General features: G+C 42.0%; 1 protein-coding gene across 1 annotated transcript in view; it reads right to left on the bottom strand.

The window, feature by feature from the left end:
• Positions 1 to 20,247, bottom strand: part of xrn2 (5'-3' exoribonuclease 2) — a 37,317-nt gene extending 17,070 nt beyond the window's left edge. Inside the window, exons 1-19 of the mRNA XM_080791358.1 lie at positions 20,030 to 20,247; positions 18,142 to 18,269; positions 17,903 to 18,014; positions 17,325 to 17,436; positions 16,845 to 16,903; positions 15,927 to 16,016; positions 15,416 to 15,488; positions 14,793 to 14,843; positions 14,265 to 14,422; positions 13,286 to 13,360; positions 12,743 to 12,876; positions 11,746 to 11,803; positions 11,319 to 11,426; positions 9,050 to 9,094; positions 8,730 to 8,870; positions 8,202 to 8,246; positions 6,990 to 7,069; positions 4,652 to 4,787; positions 320 to 427 (exon numbers count right to left, since the gene is read on the bottom strand). Of these exons, the coding sequence (XP_080647484.1) occupies positions 320 to 427; positions 4,652 to 4,787; positions 6,990 to 7,069; positions 8,202 to 8,246; positions 8,730 to 8,870; positions 9,050 to 9,094; positions 11,319 to 11,426; positions 11,746 to 11,803; positions 12,743 to 12,876; positions 13,286 to 13,360; positions 14,265 to 14,422; positions 14,793 to 14,843; positions 15,416 to 15,488; positions 15,927 to 16,016; positions 16,845 to 16,903; positions 17,325 to 17,436; positions 17,903 to 18,014; positions 18,142 to 18,269; positions 20,030 to 20,104 (1,788 nt within the window). The 5' untranslated portion in view covers positions 20,105 to 20,247. The remainder of the gene's footprint in view (positions 1 to 319; positions 428 to 4,651; positions 4,788 to 6,989; positions 7,070 to 8,201; positions 8,247 to 8,729; positions 8,871 to 9,049; positions 9,095 to 11,318; positions 11,427 to 11,745; positions 11,804 to 12,742; positions 12,877 to 13,285; positions 13,361 to 14,264; positions 14,423 to 14,792; positions 14,844 to 15,415; positions 15,489 to 15,926; positions 16,017 to 16,844; positions 16,904 to 17,324; positions 17,437 to 17,902; positions 18,015 to 18,141; positions 18,270 to 20,029) is intronic.
• Positions 20,248 to 23,843: the final 3,596 nt, after the last annotated feature.

Here is a 23,843-nt window from a genome sequence, read left to right as displayed (position 1 = left end):
TATTATCTCTATTATTAAGGTTATTTTTGTATTGGGGGTGGGGAGGGGGCGGGGGTCGCGAGACACGGCCAAAGCATTTCCTGGGGTCCCCAGACAAAATGGTCGAGAACCCCTGGATTAAGGGGCCAAGAAACCCTAGATTTAGGTGAGCCATAAATCTACTAAATCGACAATACTGTTGGCCACCATCTGCTTGCACACTGGCTACCTCAATCAAACACATCGTTTACACTTACTTGCACCTTTAACAGAACATGCACGAGAACCATTACCTGCAAGCAGCAAAACGGCGAATGAAAAGAGACATGTTGATTCTCACCGGTTTGGTCTCCTTCTCGAACTCGGTGAACAGCCCTTTGATGTCTTTGAAGTCGGAGGCGAACGGAGCGTAGTGGAACGGGAAGTACCACTTCCAGGAAGCACAGCCCTGTCAGGAGGCACACAAACACACGGTCAGATGCATGCTGGGATAGATACGGACTGGCAAGCATACGCTTGTGACTGGCTCATTGCCTTGAAACAGGTGCAGTAAGTGATAAATTAACCCATTTTAACATGAGATCAGATTCTATAAATGTCTTCTACGTCCTGACAGTTTTCTGAAAAAGCTATGTTTCTATGTCAGTCGTTCTTCGACTTTTCAAAAATAGCAGATCTACAAGCTTGTTGATCTGAGCTTGTATGAGCATGTAGATCTGCTATTTTTCAATAGCTAAAGCATAACATAATGCCAACACCAAAAGGGGTTCCCGCCAAAAAATGGGTTAAGTGTTATCGGAATATGTTCCTTCACATTTGGAACCGTTTCTGGAATCAGTAGGTTCGATATAAAATTACAATACGGGTGATTCTCAAACTTTGTAATTGCAAGGACCAGCATAGCTCCCCGAGTGTACTAATGGAACCAAATGGACCCCGTCACATTACTGGCGAGCAAACAGAAAGGACAGAGCACATCTAAAACTCTTCCCTTTGCCCTTTAAAATCAGACAAGTTCCTCTATACCATGAAGCTTAAAAAATACAATCCCAGATCCCAGGATGGCTGCAGCTGACATTTAAATAGCTCCGACAGAGTACTTCAGTCTCTCTAAAGGAGTCGACTCTATTGGACAAAACATGGCTGCTTGATAGGACTTACAAACCCCAGGATCTTCTGTACTTATAAATGTTTACATAGTGGCCAGATATGAGGAAGAAATGCATGTACTTAATTCAGATTATTAACAGAAGCAGGGATATAACATAAGACCCGTCTTTGTAGATTGTGATATCTTGTTTGGCACCAAAGTGTTGGACAGATAAATGTCATGGCCGTCTGGCCATTAGATTTAGAGACATCTTGTGTCACGTACAGCTTTGCTTTAGTGTGGCAAAATGGAACCAAATGGATCCTTTACGGGTCCGTTTGCTTCCGGATATTTAAAAAGAGCCGATATACAAGCTTGTTTGTTTTTTCTTAAAAAATAATAAAAAATAAAAATAAGTAGAGTAAGTGATGTTTTTGGTGAAAATAAAGTTTAAATCACTATATTCTGAATATATTCAGTAATTATTGCTATATACTATAGCGTTTGTTCAGTAACAGGTCTCCCTGTCTCTCCAGCTCTTTAATAAACAGAAAATACATTTTCAGGTAGGAGACAAAATGCTCATATTTATGAGCTTAATCTTTATAGTGTGACAGTTCCAATTTTGTCTGCTCATTCTTTGTCTCAACACTTACAATTCTACATATTTAATCTGTATCCTGATGGGATAAAATTGGTGTCCCAGTTTCAGCTTCTGAAAATGTATTTCAGTTTAATTAAGAAAAAAGCTTGAGACATGGAGACTCCGGTTACTGAACACTTATTTAAACCAAAGAAAAGCACTTGCACTACCTTTAAAGTGTGAGAACTACTGATTTAGAAGGCATTTGTAGAATCGGCCTCAAGGTCTTAATGGGTTAAACTGGGGGGGGGGTGCTTATAATGGCACAAGGTTGAGAATCACTTCACTAGAGGAAAGGCCACGGGGGTCACCAGAATAAGCAGGGTCAAGTGTCCGGGAGCATCAGGGGAGCAACTGGATTCCAACCAAGTACTGCCAATATTCACGCAGTGCAGATAATGAACACTAACCATTTGAGTGACCCGATGACCTTGCCTCTAGCACCACACGCTGGCCAAAATGTGAAGTGTGCACTCTGCACAGGAGACATTACAACCTTTTTTTCCATTTCAAGGACCCGCAGTTTGATATGCACCAGGCCACGGACCCCCTATCGCAAATGACGGCATAGGCCAGCCAGTTTGTTTAGAGCCTATATAAATAAATTACCCGTCCCAGCCAAAGTCTATGGACTGGACTTTAATGTTCGTTTAGGGTACCGTAAACTATGATGTAATTTGTGCCAGCCAAGTCTATGTACTTTGTTGTAAATTATCTGTCATCTCGCTAATATAAATACATGCATTTCGTTTTTCACAGACATGAGAACATCAACAATCTGTGCGCTCCTCACTTCACACAATCAAGTGTGATTACTATTTTCCCATCTCTGAAACCGCAATCTGCCCTAAAAACTCCTCACGCTTTATGTAACTCACTACTACATTTTGATGGCAATAATTTTGCGCTTTGACTCGAGTTAAGTTTAACCCATTCATGACAGGAACCCCATTTGGTGTTTTAAGCATTATGTTATACTTTAGCCATTGAAAAATAGCAGATCTACGAGCTTGTAGATCTGCCATTTTTGAAAAATGTGTCGCAAAATTAGAATATATATTCTTTCACAGCAAACATTCTTTACTCAAATCTTTGCTTCTGGTGGGTCCCTGAAACATCATATTTTGACATGGGGGTCCGAGGAAAAATACATACATACAATTTTTGGGGTCCTTGACATGGAATAGGTAGGCACCACTGACAGAAACATAGGGTTTTTCAGAAAACTGTCATGGTTTACAAGTCATTTTGTAGAATCGAGGTCAGGTCTAAATGGGTTAATGTGAGACAAAGCAAAGTAACTTTTTTTGACTTTTTTCTCAAGTCCACAGACACAGTAAAACACCACTGTGGCGCCGGTGGTCTTTGGTGGAAGGCGCCATGGCTTCCGTTTCGTGAGCGATGTGGCTTTTAAAGCTCGAGCTCATCGGGCAAGCGTGAATATGTGCGACAAAGGCGAGCAGACACGTCCCCGCCTGTCCCCCCTGCCAGCCCCCAACCCTGAAGAGAAGGACCTCACAGTATTCATTAATTCAGAGACATCCCCACCGCCCCCCGCATCTCGGGGGACTCCGCCCACCCACTGGCGAGCATGTGGCTCGACACAGTCACCATCGCTACGCACACAGCCCAATTACGACACACAAATCCTCCAATGTCACCCACAGACACACACACACTTTGCACTGCATTTCTATACGTGCGAGGACATCACACACACTTTAGGACAGTTTGATTTTATGAATGCCATGTCTTTAACATTTTTAAACAATAACCCTAAAGCCAAAAATGGCAGAAGTTAACAGGCTCACAACGCCACGGCACGCTGTGACGTGTTATGCTCTTTGAGATCAGGCACAACTCCAATCCTGACTCCTAAATGTCTAAGCGTAAACCAACGTGAATCTTTTCGCAACTGTAAACTCTGCACGTCTTTTTTTTCCTTTTTTAACGGAGGACAATTCTCAAATTCTACTATACTTGCGGGGACATTTGTGCCTCACAAGCATAATACACACACTCATGCCTAATACGCCAGGGTTCTGCTGGAGAGGGCCCAGGGCTAATTATTCCATTTGGAGATAAAAGATCATTGTTTTACAACAATAAAATGATTTAGGCTGTAATGAAAAGGCAAACAATAACCGGGAGGTTATTGGGAGGGGAGGGGGGGGGGGGGGGGGGGGGAGGACTAACACTGACAGACCCCAGGGAACACTCAGAAATACATCACAGTGGCTCTGTGGGGAAACCCTCTGCGCTCACAACCAAACAGAACCCTTTGCGGCACATGGACTTGTAACCAAATGGAACATTTAAGTTAAAATGGAAAGCTAGCTTTACGTTAATAGCAGTAAAACGCCACGGGCAAGGTTGCGTGCACGCATCCGCCTGGGTGACAGCAGACTTCTCGGTGAGCACTGGCACTTAGGCATGGGGGGGGGTCAGATCAACATATAGAATGAATTCTGTACTGTAAAAAGAAAGCATGGGCTCGCAACTCACCCCAAGATGCTCCAAACTTTATTTAGAGGCAGGCAGGCAGGCAATTACGACGTTTCGACCTTACGGTCTTTGTCACTGTAAGGAGTGTGGAATTGTGGCATTCTACGCTTGAGACTAGTGATATATCTTGTGGTCCCAAAAACAAATCTGAAGACCAGTCTCTTTCAAACCTTGCTCGTCTTAAATCACGTTTGGAAAAATAACTTGCTCCTTGGCTTTTAACCCAGACTGACAGTTCCGTTTCTGATCATCAATGAGTCTATACTGTTGTGTTTCTGCGGTCATTTATCGATCTAATTATACATAACGTGGAGGTCTCCTTGGCACAATAAAGTTTGAGGGAGACTTGACATTCTACAAATGCCTCCTAAACCAAATGAGTTTCTTTAACGTGCTCTATAAATGAAGTGTGTGGATGGGACTGGCCAACGGACCTGGTAGTAGTACTGCAGCACCCAGCAGAGACCCTCCACGTACGACTTCACCACCTTGCGCTTGAACTCCTCGTCGGTGTGCTCCACGTCGAACTTGGTCTTATAATATCGCTGCTTCCAGCCCTCCTCCCATAACCTGCAAAACACCACCGGCACAACAAAACATTAGAATATTACTGCTTCAGGCCTCCTCCCATAACCTGCAAAACACCACCGGCACAACAAAACATTAGAATATTACTGCTTCCAGCCCTCCTCCCATAACCTGCAAAACACCACCGGCACAACAAAACATTAGAATATTACTGCTTCAGGCCTCCTCCCATAACCTGCAAAACACCACCGGCACAACAAAACATTAGAATATTACTGCTTCCAGCCCTCCTCCCATAACCTGCAAAACACCACCGGCACAACAAAACATTAGATTATTACTGCTTCCAGCCCTCCTCCCATAACCTGCAAAACAAAACATTATAATATTACTGCTTCCAGCCCTCCTCCCATAACCTGCAAAACACCACCGGCACAACAAAACATTAGAATATTACTGCTTCCAGCCCTCCTCCCATAACCTGCAAAACAAAACATTATAATATTACTGCTTCCAGCCCTCCTCCCATAACCTGCAAAACAAAACATTATAATATTACTGCTTCCAGCCCTCCTCCCATAACCTGCAAAACACCACCGGCACAACAAAACATTATAATATTACTGCTTCCAGCCCTCCTCCCATAACCTGCAAAACAAAACATTATAATATTACTGCTTCCAGCCCTCCTCCCATAACCTGCAAAACAAAACATTATAATATTACTGCTTCCAGCCCTCCTCCCATAACCTGCAAAACAAAACATTATAATATTACTGCTTCCAGCCCTCCTCCCATAACCTGCAAAACACAACCGGCACAACAAAACATTTCCATGTTGAGAAATGTTCTTATACATTTATACAGTTACATTATACAGTTGCCCAAAAGAACTATAATATTTACATTATTTGTCATATCCAATAACAGAAATTTGTCAAAGGCCAAAAAAAAGAAATGTAATTTGTATTATGTCCCAACCTTCAATGCCAAAAAAGACAATTAAAATCATTAATCACAATGACTTGTGTGACAATCATCATCAAGTGAAATTTCATGATCATGAAAGCCCTATGAACGAACACACACACACCTTTGCCATCGGACAGAAACCTCCCATCTCCCTATTTTTACTTGGCATTTTTCCGTAAATTAACTTCCAACTTGATCACACCACAGAGTCATACAAAAGCATCAAAAGCAGCAGATCTACAAGCTCGAAAAGCGGCATGACGTGCTGCATGTCGAGCTTGTGGATCTGCTACTTTTTATGCTTTTCAATGTGAATGGTGCAAAGTAACAGTTTAGTACATGCGAGGTTTCCACCAGACAGAGACGATGATAATCAAGGAGCCCCAGGTAGCATCTGTCTCGTCGGTGGTGGGGCTGTGAGGCCCGTGGGGAACGCCCGGCGACAGGCCGGAAAGCCGCCATGAATACCAATTTAGCCCCACGGATTTAGGAGGCTTTAGCGAAACATGTCGCAGAGGAATTTGGACAGAACATGACTGCTTTGCATGTTAATCACGTCCAGGGGGGTGGGGGTGGGGTGTTGATGATTGGGGGGCACTGGAGCAATAAAATGCCATGTACACAGAGGCACACAGAGGTGATTCATTTTGGACACATTAAGTGTTTTGTTGTTTCTTCTACTACAATTTAATCGATTATGGGAAATCAATTTCAATAAAATTATTTATAAAATAGCAAAGACACCAGAGCTTGTACATCGGCTATTTTTTTATTTGATAAAAGGAAAACAATCTCCTCGATTTGTTGATACAAAATAAATTCTCAATAATAAAAAATAAATAAAACACATTCGACCGAATAATCACTACGGAAATAACCAATAGTTGCAGCCCTAATTGCCTGCAGAAATTTCACGACGCGGCTTCATCAGTAAATGTTCCTCAACAAAAAAAGGACACAACCGAACTCATTTTCTCTGCTGTTCAGACTTCAGAGTAAAATCAGTGAAGCCATCTAGGAGGTCTGCTGATGGTCAGATTGTTAAAACTTTAAAAGGAAGATTATGAACAGCTGTCATTTTGCACAAGTGGCTATGTGGTTAGTGTCTGGCCCTGAGAATGTGTAGGAAGTCGGACGTGAGAGTTTGATTCTAAGTCCGGATCACACCCAAAGACGGGACCCAATGCTAGGCACTCAATAACAAAGGCACTAATTGAATGTTAACGGACACAAACCAGCCCGAGAGTGTGGGTTGAAAGTGGGTTGACGCACCTGACGTTGTCTTCAGGTTCAGGCTCGCTGTCGCTGTCCTCCGCTTTCCTCTTCACTCCTCTGCCATCTGCACTGTCACCCTGCACGGCACCAACCAAAAACCATGTTCAAAAACCAGCAGATATACAAGCCCACATCATGTCGCAGGGTGATGCATTCAATCTTTCATTATGAAATTATAGTTCAATTCCTTAAAAAAATGTGTGTCTAAATGAGTGGGAAGTACTTCTGTGGCCTACTGGCAGCGTGTACAGGCCATTTGGCACCGATAGGTCAAGGGGTTTTCTAGATTAGCTCCAGATACACAGGCACTCAGGCAGCTAGACTCATGTAATGGAAAATGATAAGTCAGTGGTGCATATTCCAACGATATGTTTTGTCATAGACCAGAGGTTCTCAATAATATTTCATGTCAAGGAACTCCCAATTAATATGGATTTGACTCTTTCTCTTGTCTTTTTATTTTGTGCAAGTCATGTGTATTTTGTATGCTTTATTGTAAAATCATAAAAAGAAAATTAATGACATTTACATTGATTCACCGTTTATGCAACCCCAAAAATAAATGTACATTTAACTGAAATGCAGTCAGTCTGCGATACAGCCCATCGCCACAAGATGGCGAGTTGAAATCGAATCACCACTTTGGTCTGTTGCAATACATTGAATTTCTCATCTTAGCGTTCCTCCTTTTAATAGAACTGTTGTGGACCGCACCTCGGCAACATTGGTCTCTCCATTCATTTGTGTGAATGTGAGCGTCAGTCTGTTATAAAGTCTGCCAGTCCTAGCGTTCTTTGAAAAGGACTTTCTCCCAGGCAGCTCACACTGTCGTTCCAACATCCTTTTTTTCCCCTCACTACAGTGTAGAAAGCTGCAGCACATGTGCTGTCCCTGCATGCTGTACTTACAGCAACAGCAGCTATAAGAGCCCCGGCTGTTCCGTCAATTTGCTTCAAGCTCACTCAATTTGAAGCCATTCTAGAGTGGGTTAGCGATTGGAGTTTATTATGTATTTAGAATTGGATGTGTATTGCTGTCGATAGCAAACACTTTGCTTAAGCAGAGCTTGCAGATTGACTTATGCACGTAGACGGTAAAACAGCCCAACCTTACTTATTATAGTTACAAAGTCGTGTTAATATTCTCTTTTGTATTCCTATTCATGAATATGAATAGAAGTAAAGGTGAGACATTTCAAAGTGTTCGTACCTTTCCTCCACTCTTTATCATGGCTTTCAGAGACTGGGCTGCATCCTGGACAACCATGAATGAACCACATCAAAAGTATTATTTTACAATCATATTTATGACCGTTCGAAGATACAAGCTCAAGCTTAGAGAGCAGCTATTTTGGAAGAATGTTGTGCAAATGTCGACAAATCCTCTCTTATGGCTGGCCCTGGCACAAAGTATAGTCTGCAGGACTAATACATATGAATTTGGGTTGCCTTGACATGAAAATGTTTGAAACCACTGTTGCACTACAATTCCAATGTCCAACATGTTTCAGTTTGTAGAGCTACTTTACATGTGCAAGATCAGAATAAGCAAATTAAACAAACTCTAGTCAACAAAGTAAATAATCACATAACTAAATGGAGTGCATAAAGAACACCGTAGTGGCTCAAAGATATGAGGCTAACGAGTACACAATGAACCTAGCATCCATCTAATGCCATCTACTGGAAATGTTCTGTGGTGGAGAAACGTAAGTCTAAGAAGCTGCAATATGTGTACCTTGTTGTGCTGCTCGCTCTGCGTCCTCATGCCGTAGGCCTGCTGGCGGGCGTTATGCACAGCCCCAGGTCTGTCTCTTCCACCCAGGGCCTGGGGGGCAAACTGACCCGTGGTCAGGTAGGCTGGAGCCTGATGTTCTGCCTGCACAAACAAAACAGAAAACGATGGCTTGCCTTATACAGTACAATTATGCGCAAAAATACAATAATAAAGTAGAAACACACTACTCGTTTATTGGATCAAGAAGCTCAACTGTACAGTTGGGTGGTGTTTAGATCTTAAAACATCCATTTATTCATACGTCAGTCTGGTACACTCACCTTCATTCTTTTTTTCTTCTCCTTCATCCTTCTCTTGAAGCCTTCCTAAAAGATGGAGAAAGAAATGGGGGGGAAAACGGTAGGAGTTCAAGGTCACCTTATGGTCTTTCGCAGGGTCCTACAAACCCTCCCGCGCACTCAGATCAGCCAAGCTGGAAGTACCCTCACTAAAAACGCCGGGATAACGCTCCACACGTCCCAAACTCTTCTCCCTTCTGGCTCCAAAACTGTGGAATGCACTTCCCATTGCAGTCAGAACTGCAGCATCACTTCCAATCTTCCACCGTAGTCTGAAAACCCACCTTTTCAGACTCCATCATGGCCCATAGCACTTACCCTACCCCCTTAGATAGCATTTCTGTAGACTTGGATAGCATTTGATACAGACTTATAGCATTTTATGTAGACAGCACTATAATTGCATTGCATGTAGTCATAGCACGTTATAGTACATATGTATAGCATAGTATATATGTATAGTTTCATTATATAGATATTCGTTCTTAGTTTAGGCATGTTTCATGATAAATGCTTTTTATGTGATTCCCATGTTTAATGTAAATCGCTCTGGATTAAATGCCTAAATTGTCCAAAATGGTGCTAGCAGGGCTCGAAATTAACTTTTTTACTTGGTAGCACTGGTGCTCCCAAATTCAGAATGAAGGAGCACCAGAAAAAAATTAGGAGCACCCACCAAAATTTTACGAGCACCAATATGTAATCGATTTTTTACATTAATTATTATTACACTTGTAGCCTACAGCAGTGGTTCCCAACATTTTTCATGTCAAGCACCCTCAAATTGACACTCATTAGCCCACGGACCCCCATTTGAAAATATATGCCAGGGACCCCCATATGAGAAGATTTTTACGGCTCTAGCAGTGATTTTCAGTTATTTACATTTCAAGGACCCCCAGTTTGACCTGAATTAGGCTACCGTTCCCCATTTCTATCTCTGGGACCCATAAAATCAAAGTTAATTTAACTGAGTGTACAAATGTACAGTGAAATTGGTTTACCCATAGTATGTAGTACACTCTCAGAGTTTCAGACCCATAAGGGTCCATTTGGTTCCTAACTATCATTTAACCGAGGACCCCTAGGGATCCCCGGACCCCACTTTGGGAACCACTGGCCTACAAGCCAGTTGGTATGAGATGCTATTTTTGTGGCAATAAACCAGTTGAAAATATAATTAAATTCTAAATACTGTCTCTGCTATAATTTCTGAATTTGTAAATGGCTACAAAACCCTTTGTTTTATGTAGGCCTGCTTTTTGATTGAAGTAAAAAAAAAAAATATATATATATATATATATATATATATATAGGCCTACTGTATATATTTATGAGAAGTTATTTTCATAACGTCATCATAAATGTGTGTGTGTGACTCCACACATTCCATTCAATTGAGCCCTTTTGTTGTCTCTCACAGCTGAGGACCTCAGGTCCAGCTGATGTTGATCACCCAATCAGTCCACGGACTGACGGGAGGTTAGAGGAAGTAGAAGAAGCCAAGGAGATATTTCTTTAAACAATCATAACTCTGGACAGGAATGGACTAGGAACTTACTTTTTTTTTGACATGCTCAGATCTTTATGCTCTACAAGTTTAAATCATCTCGCGGGAGGGAACCGGCCCGCGACACTTTCGGTCGCGATCGTTTTGGTCGCACTACAGTAATTATATGCAGTAGCACTGGTGCGCCCAGTTATATTTTGAGATCGCACAGATTAAAATTCAGGCGCATTTGCGACCAAAATGGTCGCTATTTCGAGCCCTGGGTGCTAGGTGATATAACTTCATATCAACATCACGATTATTTAAAAGTTTTGCCTCGATTACGTATGTCGTGAAACTAGTCGGCAATTAGTTCCGAATATCGATTTGAAAATATCTTCAGTTAATTGCCCAGCCCGAATTCCCGAATTTTCCATGTTGAAAAGAGCAACGCTGTCCATACTGGGTTCTTTTCTCCTGGAAAACCTTCTTTTAAGTGGTGGGGGCCTCTATACTAACCAATCATTTTCCCCTCTACCAGGGCTTTTCAGCTCAAGAGCCAAAAGATGAATTTGGTCCCAAACTTTTAAAAAAACCATTATGAATGAATCACATAAGCCCCATAGAGAAAAAGGCAGATATACAAACATTGTGAGCTTGTAGATCTTCTACTTTCGCAGAATGTTCAGCCCAAAATAGAGATGGTGCTCATGTGGTTCATAGTAGATAATCTATTATTAGTCCCTTAAAAGCATGTCTTACGTCATCCTGTTTGCGTTTCCTGAAGATGTTGTCTTCAGCCACACCGACTGCCTGCATGATCAGCTCAACTCTCTCCAGGTTGACAAAGCCGTTGTGTGTCAGGTAGCCCTGAGACACACACACACACACACACACACACACACACAGCTGGTCAGCACAAGTAGGGATATACATTGATACAACAGCCTTGCCAAGCCATGAGGCCCACAGGTCAGGAGTCGATCTCAGGGCTCGAAATGCGTCTGAAATTGAATCTGTGTGACCAGGGAATGGAACCCCACCTACCAGTCTCAGGGAAGACAGTCCATCCACAAAGCCACTGTATTTGTCAGTGAGGATAATGTTTAATGAGTATTTGTTTATATTTCATTGTCTATATAGTTTCTTCATCTACAGACAATCAGTACACACTGCAGATGATACTTACTCCAGTTTTGTGTACCACGTCTTTGTAGATGCCCACCAGTCTGTCTATTGCACCCTCCCTGAAATAATAAAACACAGACCAACTTAGACACTTATTCAACAGTTCTTCAATTGATGAATTAAATAATGTAATTGCCAGAGAAACAAATGGGTCATTACAGCAACAGAAAATAACTCCACTACAAGCACATGGTGCATTGCCATCTGCTACTGTCACGATTTTCATCTATAATGATATTCGCAAAATATGGAGGGACAGCAGGTTGAAAGTAGTTGAAATTGACTGTGCGTAATGTAGTTTCCTTTTCCAAAAGGTAGCATAACCATTTCCCTTGCTGGCTCAGCAGCAGATGTGACCCGGAAACACGCATGACGTTTTCAAATGCCGTTTCCACTTCAAGTGGGCTGCCTAGTGCCTAGCCAATCAAATTAAGCTATGGGAAACCCAGAACAGAAGAATCGGTATGCCACCTTCTGGGAACCTGGGACTACATTTATCCACTTTTATCTTTTATCTATTTATCACTTTCATCCACATTTAACCCATGAAAAGCATCTGTGTCATTATAGCTATATTTTAACCACTTAAACCCATTTTGACATGAGATCAGATTCTAAAAATGTCTTCTACATCCTGACAGTTTTCTGAAAAAGCTATGTTTCTATGTCAGACCTACAAGCTCGTAGCATGCCACTAGGTGGCGCACTATGAGCTTGTAGATTTGCTATTTTTCAATAGCTAATCCCGCCTAAATGGGTTAACCATTATGTTTTTGGCTATTCAAACATCTTGACAATTGTCGCAAGTCTTTGAAAATTTACATTTTTAACTTTGCTTATGGGTGTCCCTGGAACAAAAATATCTTGACATTTGGGGGTCCTCGATATGAAAAAGTTTGAGAAACATAACCACAGAAAACGGTTGGGACAATTCTACAAATGTCTTCCAAATCCGAAGATCGCAATGGGTTGAAATTGAAAACCCAACTCCGACTCACCTGATCTCCAAGGACGGCAAGTGAGGGAGGAAGTCGTTGCCGACGAAGAAGCACATGAACACCCAGTCATCAACACTCCTCTCAAAGTCGAAGGGGAACGGCAGGCTGGCCATGGTCAACTCTTTCTCCAGATACTGCACAAGGGAAAGAGTGAACATCAGTGGTAGAATAAAAGTACTACCGTTTTATTTTTACTTAACAATAAGCAATACCACAATGTCCTCTATTCAAATTGTATTATTGGAGTAATAGTGCAAAAGTAAAGAGGGTATGCGCATGGCATCATCATCATACCCGGAAGTTATGCGGGAGAACCTCCAGAGTGTCTGGCCTTGACAGCCCATATACAAACACAAAAGTCTATCTGATTGCATTAAACAACATTAAACTTGATGTGATTTGCCACTCACTGTATGCATGTGCATACCCTCTATATAGGCATCAAAATATTCGTCTCAAAGCACTCATGGTGCAGACTATCCCACTTCACAATAGGGACGCTAGGGTGGCAGTGTGCTCCGTGCGTGCGTGCGTCTTCCATACCTCGCGCAAAACACACAGTCTGATGAAGATGAACTCCTGTTCAGATACTGGCATGGTGTCTGCAAACTGGTCGTGCTGGAATAATGAACAGTAAAGGACAAGGTCAGAGAGAGGATCCACTGAAGAGCATGACACGTTTGTTTGTTGCTTGTGGGATCTTAAAGAATAATGCTTTAATAAAATATCAGAACAAAATGTAATATAGAATGTGTAAGCTCTCTCGCTCTACATCTAGATCTGGGGTTGGGGCAGCAGAAGCCAAAAGGTTAGAGAAGCATGCTTGTGGGTTCGATTCCCTTGAGCAAGGCACTGAACCTCAATCACCTGCTAGGGGCTCATGGGCCAACAGCTTAAGACTAGGGGGGGCGGCAGTGGCTCAGGGGTAGAGTGAACGGATGGGAATCGCAAGGTTCCCAGTTCGATCCCTGGCTCCCCCATAGTTCGTTTCCTTGAGCAAGACTCTGAACCCCTAATTGCTCCTGATGTGCAGGTTAGTGCCTTGCATGGTTTCCTCCGGCATCGGTGTATGAATGTGTGTGAATGAGGGAATGTAATGCACACTCTAAATGCACACTTAACCATTTAGAGGTATACTGATATACCGATTCCAATTGGTCAATACCGAATACCGATCAGATAGTACATTAAGTATGAATCAGTAGTGCAAAATCAACTGAAGCATTCAATCAAAATAATTTATGACTGTAAATGACACCATATCATGTGATAAATTACATGATACCGGAATGGCATACTCACCAATACTTGTAGCGTTACCAGCATTTTAGGCAGCTCTTCCTATACTGGTATAATATTGGTAACAACACTATAACACTATAAGGACTGGATATATACTGGCCAGTTCTTAGGTTTGAAAGCGTGTGTGTGTGTGTGTGTGATTGTGAAGCAGCCAGGGCGATGCTGAAAAAGAGCATTCATGTTCAGCAAACCTCCCTTGGATAAATAAAAACATAATCACCTCTCCTTGTTTCTCCCGGGCCGCTCCTGTGCAGTCTTTGAGCTCATGACCCATCTGATTACACAGAGGACAGGGCCGAGGCTGGTTGGGTTTAAACTCCTCTCTGATGATGGTGAAGTTCGGCTCGTGAGTAGCCAGGCCCAGCATGATCAGATCAGCTGATTAAATAGCAAAGGACAGAATGGACATTAGAAACAAAATAAGTTAAATGGGGTGCTAGTTTCCACCAATATACCTCCTTTGTATGGTGTGTGTGCGTGCATGGTCAGCTTGACACTTGTATCGCCAAAGTCGTTACTTTTCAGGAAATTGAACTAAAACCAATCAGGTAACTCGGGTTAGGCAGAGAAAGACCATCAATCAATCTCGGGAAACTTCAGTGTTAGGCAGTGTATGTGTAAAGTCTTTACACATACTGTGACAAGGTTTTCTAAAGTGCAACGCATTTTGGAAAAATACAGCTGCTTGCTTAAGCATGACTATGTGACTTGGTGAGGGAGTTCAGTGTGTGCAGTGGAGGCGGCTTACCATCAGCTCCACACAGGCAGTGATGCGTGTTGGGGTCGTGGTTGGGCTGTGCTGTAGAAGGAAATACACAGGTGAGTCACAAAGACACAATCGATTTTTGATACTTTTTGTTTTTGATGCCATCCCCACACTTGCAGTGGTGACAAATTGAGATGCTATTCAGAGAAACTAGCGACATCAAGCTACAAAGTGAAGCCAGACACAAATAAGGTTGAGCTGGACATGGTAAATGGAAGAAACCCCCCCCCCCTTGCCATTAATCAGATGCCTCTGCCATTTAACCCCACCCTTTTTCATTCATGCAGTTTGGCTTGAGCAACACTTAAACAGCACCATAAAGACAACATCATCTTTGTGCTCCAATCTCTTCACTGTGGCAAAACTCCATTCAACTCCTACAGTACCTGTCTTCTGACGTAGTCCATGATCTAAACTCCATTCAAGTCCTACAGTACCTCTCCGTCTTCTGACATAGTCCATGATCTAAACTCCATTCAACTCCTACAGTACCTCTCTGTCTCCATTCAACTCCTACAGTACCTCTGTCTTCTGACGTAGTCCATGATCTAAACTCCATTCAACTCCTACAGTACCTCTCTGTCTCCATTCAACTCCTACAGTACCTCTCTGTCTTCTGACGTAGTCCATGATCTTGTGCTCTCCCTCTCCAGGAACACTGGCATCGGACAAGATCACCTGAAAAGACAAACACACGCTAATGAAGGGCCATCTTTGCTGACCACCCCTAGTGCAATGGACCCCTAAATGGATGTCTTTAGCCACAGAACGTCATCAGAAAATATCTTGTGCCGGAGACCCCAGTAACGGATTACAGAATGCACAAAAAAAGGCAGTGAATAAGACTCACGGGATTTCCCCCCATGAACCGGAAGTAGTAATAGGCCATTTTCAAGATAGAATTTTAGCTTAGCTTCTTCGTAAATTAACGACCTACTCGATTATACTACAGCATCACATAAGCATTGTGTGACACCGATGCTTAATTAGTGTCTAAATTAAGCTTAATTCAGATAACAGAAGATGTGCTACATACAAAAATGATAAATATGCGTTTGGTGCTGGGTGTTTGTGCATGGTTACTAGAGTAAGCGGGGGGTGCTGAGCTGGACTCACTGTGAGGTTACGCCATCCTGGGTCATTGCTCAGTCTGTCTGCGCAGTAGTAGCGAAGACAATTCGCGAGGTTGTCCATGAACTCTGTTCCCTAGAGAGACATACACACAAAATTATGTCAAGATACTGAAATTCACCATGAACTGTTCTGTTGAATAATCATAAAAAAACCTTTTGTTTGGCAAGTTAGGAATAAGGAAACGCTGGCATCTGTGCTCTAAAACAAATTATAAACTTGAGGTTTTAAATCATTTTGATTAGTGATGCACCGAATATTCGGCCGCAGAAAATATTCGGCAGAAAATGGCTAAAAAAGCATTTTCGGCCTATTCGGTTTCGGCCCGAATAGGCAGAAAATATATCACCGAATAGTGTATGCAATTAATGCATTCAAATGAGCTGAATAAATGTTTTATGAACCCATAACAGTGATTATTATTGAAGTTAAGTTTTGCCATAACCATAAATCAGGTAGCTTTAAGGTACGGCAATGACGGCAATGGTAGGCAAAAATATATACAATATTAAATCTTTTCGGTTATTCGGTATTCGGTTTTCGGCCAACTGTTTCTTATATTCGGTATTCGGTTTCGGCCAAGAAAGTCCCTTTCGGTGCATCCCTAATTTTGATAGATATATACAAATATATGTTCATGATCAGAAATCTATACCATTACACCACAGCTATGGACGGCGTTTAGCCCAAACCACACCAATTATTCGCCATGCAACTAATTAAGTCACGACAGAACTGGTGCTTTACTTATCAGACGGCTACGACAAACGCTAAAAAACGTTCGTTGCCACGGACAGTTAGCTCAACCGTCTGGGCACCTAGGCTGCCCAGACGGTTGTCTGTCTGTCACGATCAATAAAGGAATAAAAAGCCCCAAGAACAAAATATTTTTGTCCAACTTACTGGAGTGATGCAGTTGCTGTCAAACCTCTCCTTTATCTCCTGGGGTGGCAGGTACCCTCCTGAAGATGGTAGAAACCAGCAGTAGAGTTAAGTGTAATTGGAGGATTGGGTGGGGTGGGTGGGGGGGGAAGACATTAATTGAAAATAGCCATCTAGCTTGTAGATCGTCAATTTTCATTCAGGGAAAAAAAGTAGACCAAGTTTAAGAAGTGGTCTCAAGTCTGTCAGGGAAAGGAACAAACATTGCAGTCCTAAGTGTACACCAATTATTTTCGCCACAAATAGCCAATCTACAAGCTCAGAACTTTCACCCCAGAACACAGAAGCTAGCGTTCATGTGGTTAAAGATAAATAGAAGATAAAGATTAAACAGAATAAGACTGCAACTGGGATACGAGTCAATATTTCAGACACTGATTCAATGTAGCCAATGACACCAATACAGCAAATTTCATCGAGTGAAAATCAACACATGCGTGCCTTTCTGGATGATCTCCTCTCGCACTTTCTCCTTCTCCTCCGTTAGCTCCGCCCCCTCTTTGGAAGCACGGAATCTTCTGGAGCGCTGTTGGTTCATCTTGGCACGAGGAGCCTGGTCAGGGTTCAGGATGAAAGCAATTCAGTTATGACACATCCTGGGTACGTGACCGTTTGACATCACACCTGTGACCCGTTTCTTTTAGTGTGACCAGTGCACTTTCCTTAGTGTTCCGTCTCCATTGAGTTACACCAGTAAGATGCCTGAGAGCGAGAAGCGCCGCGTGCACTGGCCATATATGGAGCGTGTCTTGAGTATACAGGGTTTGATGAGGTCAGATCAACATATGGCATGTCAGAACAGGTCAGTTCCATATATGGAGATCTAAGGGTGGTAGCGGGCGGGCAGTGTCTTAAACCAAATTCCAATAAGCAAAATCTCGGCCACTCACTCACTCCCACTCGGTCACTCGGGGTCATTCCAGCATGACCCGGAAATGGTTAACGTTCCACGTTGGACTAATTGAACATTTGCACCATACATCTAAACAGTGTTAAATGGAGTCTGGTTCATTACTCACCACTCCATCTATAGCCATGTAAAGGACCCTCCTGGGTCGGACGATGTTGATCAGGCGATCAATGTACTCAAAGATGAGCACCATCATCTCGTCTTCATTTTTCGGTGCAGGCCTGCAGGCAAGTTTAAAAAACAGAACTCGTTACTTCTAACGACATCATGAGGTTTCAACACTGACAGATGCTTTCACAATTGAATGGGTTTCAAAGAAGGAGCAGTGATCATTGTTCGGGGACTGACTTGTCTTCAGGGTGGCTGCAGGGGTGGATGATTCCATTCATGTCCAGGTACAGGTTGTCAAACTCCACCTCGTTGGGATTGGGCTTGCTGGTGTCCACTGGAACTCGGACTCCATTGCACTCCTTCGACTGTGGAGAGAAAATATATATATATAATATACATTATATGTTATTACAAGCAAAATAAAATCACTCCAAAACATAATGTGTACGTTCAGAAATGCAATACACCATCAAGATACCCATGTACCTGTCTAAATACTTCCTTAATATAAACGAAGTCCACACCCACAACACCAGAGGGAGTGCAACAAACCATGTACAACCCAGATTCGGCACAAACAAGGTACCAAATTATTTTCGCTCCTATGCCACCAAAATGTGGAACGGCCTACCAACAGTCATTAAGACATGAGAATCCCTTGACTCCTTCAAAACCGCTCTCAAAGGTCACCAACCGACGGCTGCAATTCGAAACTGACCCGAAATCTGAATCCCCCCCCCCCCCCCTTTTTTCCCTCACTGTATGTTTCTTTTCCCTTTTTGCTTCCTTTATGATGAATTTCTGTTCTGTTCTTTAACTATATAGAAGTGTCTATTTGTACGTCTCTAAATGTTTTGATGAATTGAACATGGTGGACCCTGTTGTAAACAAGTGTAATGCTTAATTGGGTCGTCCACTCACAGTTAACAGTCTTTGTATTGAGTTTGTGCTTGAAATGTACTGCAATTCTGCAAACTGTTAATAAATATTTCAATCAATCAATCAATGGCGAAAGCTGTGTCTGACCCGTTGAAGGAATTCTGGTTTGGCCAAACCCTGAATTAGGGCATAGTAGTGACACTGGCGGCCATTTTGAGGTGCCACAGATCAAAGGCCCATTCGTTTTTTTCCATAGAGATTTCCAAGAATATTTATATAAATTATTTTAAACCTCAAAGTTAAACCAAGCCATCCAAGCTTCTGGTGAACCGTGGCCATGTTACAACATTTGATTCATATTCAAATATTGGAAAAGTGCAAGATTATTAAAGTTAGTAGTACTAGCCCTTACCCGCTGTGAGATATTCCACCCCCCTTTGTGGCCGTGGGGGGTACTGCGTGCGTTTTCGCATTTTTAATTCACTAATAAATTCATTATAATTCTATAATTTGTTAAAAAAGGGCTTGGTTAAGACCTCCATATTATTATGGTCAATGCCTGTGTGAAAAGAGGGAGTGATTGGTGCAGGCAGTGACGAGCTACAGCGACACACAGACACACATTCAGACATTGACTGAATTATTGTATGATGATATAATATAATACAAGGCCGCCACTGCTATGTCCCAATTGTCCCATGCCCGTATGTGTCTCAAATAAGACATGGAAAACAATGGCTGCTAGCCATTGCCTCAGTGGCGGGGCTAGTAACTAGCCTCGCCATAAAATAACAGTATAAAAGACAATAAGACATGTCTTTACTTTATGACCTAGCCTCCTATAACTAGAGTACTTCACACAATTGCCTTCACGTTATGTGGTGGGTGATTTAAATAATGTATCACAATTGTCAAGGTTTTGTAAACACTGGGAGTTAGGGTTGAGATTATGTGAATACAACCCGAATGTAATAATCAAATGAATGTACGTTCAAAACAATCGCGCAATGGGCCTTTTTATATTTCTGATGCCAAGCTAACCCTAGCCCAACCAGCTAGCTAGCGTTAGTTCCAAGGCGAGAAACAGCTTGTAATTTGAACTGTATCCCATTATACAATAACAATACGAGCCACGTCGCAATTAAGGGAGGAATCCAAATAAAGTCCATTTAACTCGAATTACAAAAACAAAACAACGTTGGTGAGCGACGCGAGCGGCGCGTCCTGTTATTAGCATGATGCTAACCTTCTCCTCCAGACAGTGGACGACGATGGACGAATACTTTCTGCTCAGCCAACGGAAGAAGGCCGGGACTCCCATCTATCTCCGCGGGGACTGGTGCGATAACAAGCAGGAGAAAAAAACAACCCGGACGGTCTAAGAAGGTTTGTTTTAAACCAGTACACTAGCAGTTCAAATGTTGTTGGACGCATAGATTACTAGCAATGTGATAACATGCTGCTGCCGGTCCACTATGATTGTTCTTCCGGGTCACTGTCTTCTTCTTCTTCTTCGTGGGGTTTTATGGCGGTGGGCATCCAAGAAGTTGCATTACCGGCCCCTTCTGTTTCCATTACTTTACTATCGGCTTCCACCTCATGTACAGGTGAAAATATAGTAGCCTATAGTAGCCTACAGGTACAAATCTCTCTCTCTGAGAGAGATTTGATTTGTTTATCGTGTATATCCACGACTAAGCCGTGGATATACACGATAAACACTGCCAGTGCTCAGCGCAATGGCCCATTGCAAAGAAGTTGAGATTTTACTTGTGCGATATTCAGATAATCTTCAACCGATTGTTATAATTCGAAGTGGTATATATTCTGTGAAGTTTATATTTTCATTGGGTGTACAAGTCATGTTTTTAATATGCCATTATCAAATGATATAGAGAGATGGTAGGGTAGTGCCCAAGCCCTGTTATCCATGCAGCCTATATGATCTATGGTGCTTGCTAGGCCTATTAGGGATTAGGGATTTTCCCAGAGGTTAATTTCACTGATGTGTACAACCTTTATTCAAATAGTTCATTTGTATTGGAGTGTGAAGCTTGAACAATAGTTAATTGCGGACCGCTACAGATAAACTGTGGATATTAACCTATCAAGGTTAAATTAAATTCTTTGCATACTGTAGCATTCACACTAGTATATGCAATTAATACATTTAAGTGGGATACTCAGATCTACATTTTCCCTCCTCAGGGACTTGGCCAGAATATCAGCCCTTTCGTTGCCTTCTACTCCTGAGTGACTAGGCAAAAGGCGTCCATACAAAACATACCTGGCACCCTGATCTGAGCAGGCAGCACAGGCACTCTAGTACCAGGTCTGGACCGGCAGTGGAATGTCCATCCCTTAATGCCAGCAGGGCAGCCACAGAATCTGAACAAATAATACTGTTCATTGTTCCGACACACTTTTGTTTTAATCTGGGTGATTATGGCGTACAGCTCATGAAAATAAAAAAAATCCAGATTCTCAATGAATTAGAATATTTTAAGAGACCACTAAAAAGGAGGCATGAGAGTCTGCTGTGCACACACAGTGGTCGAGCCATGATGTAGGCTGTGCCATGCTTCGCTCACATAAGTATAAAACTATTTTCTGGTAAAAAATAATTTTCTGGATAAAATTAAATAATTTTCATCACAGAATGAAAAAGAGAATTCTGAAATCTGACATGTCAGAATTAAAATCTCCAGTGACGTACTGTAGACACAGGTACAATCATTGTCCTCAATAAAAGACTAATAAAGGCTAATCTGTTCAGGAATTCATCCTCAAAGACTCATAAGGTGTGTATATATATATTTAAAATTGTAATCTTCTTGCCATTAATATTTAACATCTAATCCAATGGCCCAATCGAAATGTAGTCGTATTTGCGTTTCCAAAGGATTGCCACGCCACCAGCTATTCTACCATTAACCAGTTTGGTGCCGAGGTCAGTGGTGGATTCACCAGCACCATGGTGTACTGTATTTAACTTGTCTAAATCTTGTTTGGCAAGCCAAGTCTCTTAGGCACAAGATGTCTATAATTTTGGTCTGTTTTATAGGAGTGGTTGCACCACTCAAAGAACGTATATAGCCAGTACAGCTGGTGGCAATGAACAAAAAAAAAGCGCCTAGTGAAAAGGGACAACCTAGCACAGTGGCTTTTGTTGCATTCCATTTCATTATTGATTTTCCCCCTGTAACTCCCAATAATGGGGAAGAGGGACAGAACATTTGTTTGCCGGTTAAATATAGTCATTGATCAGTGAAATGTCAAACCCACATCAGGAACACCAAATACATAACAGTTTTGGTTCACAATACTTTCGAATCTTGGCACAGACATGAGCTTTAATTCATTAGGGACTGAATTGGAGCTCAGAGAAAACCGTGTTCTGTAGTCCAGTGTGCTAATTTATTGTCTTCAAACTAGAGACCAGACTCTAATAATGGCCTGGCTGGGGCATCCGCTGGCCTAGTGGTCCAGGCGAATGCCACATAATAGGCTCTGGCCTGACAGCGCGTCGCATGTTCCAGTCTCGTTCATGACGACCTTTGCTGCATGTCTCTCCCTCCCCCTATTTCCTGTCCGTCACTGTGACTAACCATCAATAAAGGCACACAAATCAAAAATTAATCTTAAATAAAGAAAAAGCTAATCAAATGAAAATACAACAAATGAATAATATATTCACATGAGCACACAAATACACTTGCGAACTGACCAGAAGAGGGACGTGTGGTGAGACACTAAACTAAACTGATAAATACAGATAAATAGCAACTTAAAGTATAGGCCTACTATGTTTGTTCCACTGATCCAATCGAGTGCATTTAGATAAAACATGCTCCGAAAATGCACGTGGCCCACCCATCCTTTAGCTGGGTGGGCCGTGAGCACTTTCAAGATGTTCATCCTTGTCCTTATCCAGAAAGGTTCCAGTCAGAAGCCAAAGGCTGCTTTGGTGAAAACGTGCTATGCTTGACCAAAATAATTGTTTTCAACATGACAAGAACTCAACAACACACGTCAATACTTTTGTTGTCGAGAAAGTCATTTTCAGCAGGACGCAGGAAGGGGCAATCAAAGGCAAATTCCATAACTACAAAGGCTGAAACATAACATTAGATTTTATTAATTCAAGCAAACTGTTACAGTCAACAGTTACATAAGTTACATGGTATACAGTATTGACCTTTTCTTCTTTTTTTTCTATTTTTTTTTAACCAGGGTTCCTGTATTCCACCCCATCCCCATTTGTCCCCAAACATAGAAACAGCTAATCCATACAAGCGCAGGCAAGTAAGTAGTAACAGCACAATACATTCATCAACTCAACAATACGGTTTTTTTTGTACGAACAATAAGGCAAGTAGAAGAAATAACAAATGAAATATAAGGACGGCAGACATCTTCAATTAGGAGTCAAAGAAAGGCATAAACAAATCCTTCTTTCTTCGGAGGCCTCAAAAAAAGGTGGCATTACACGTGTAGACAAACCATGGCCTTTCTTTTTTTTAATTCTTCAGAGTAACCGTAAACTGCTCTAGAACCAAACGAGGTAAGGCTTCTTCTCGCTAGCCAGACAGAAACAAGAGTCCAGGGGGTATCTGTGGGATAAGCTGCCTTCAGTAGAATGAAGTGACTTGTACCTGGAGTCGGCTGGACACTGCGTTGATCCTTAGGGGTTTCACTACCACAGTTATGTATTCAAACAAACCACCGATGTAGAAAAGTAGAGCCCGGCCGAAGCCACATTTGTGGCTGCGATGCCGATTTTGGAGGGTCCTGGACCACAGATTACCGATGTTTTAACCAATATTTTTTGTCAAAAAATTGCAAAGAAAAAAAAGGTTCAAATCAATTAGGAAAAAAGGTCAGATTCTTGGAAGCTTTAACTTCTAAGCAAATAAATAAATAAAAGATAAACACAAATAACCACTCAAGCCGTATTAAAAGTAGCTAACCTTCCATCTTTGAAAATGTTTGAAAATGTTAACTTATGATGACTGGAACACATCAGCTGTTATAAGTTGCAGATACCGACCAACGTCGCT

This window comes from Protomyctophum bolini, assembly GCF_963924005.1.
Source record: "Protomyctophum bolini genome assembly, chromosome: 19".
Classification (NCBI taxonomy): domain Eukaryota; kingdom Metazoa; phylum Chordata; class Actinopteri; order Myctophiformes; family Myctophidae; genus Protomyctophum; species Protomyctophum bolini.
This window is presented reverse-complemented; position numbering and strand designations above follow the sequence as displayed.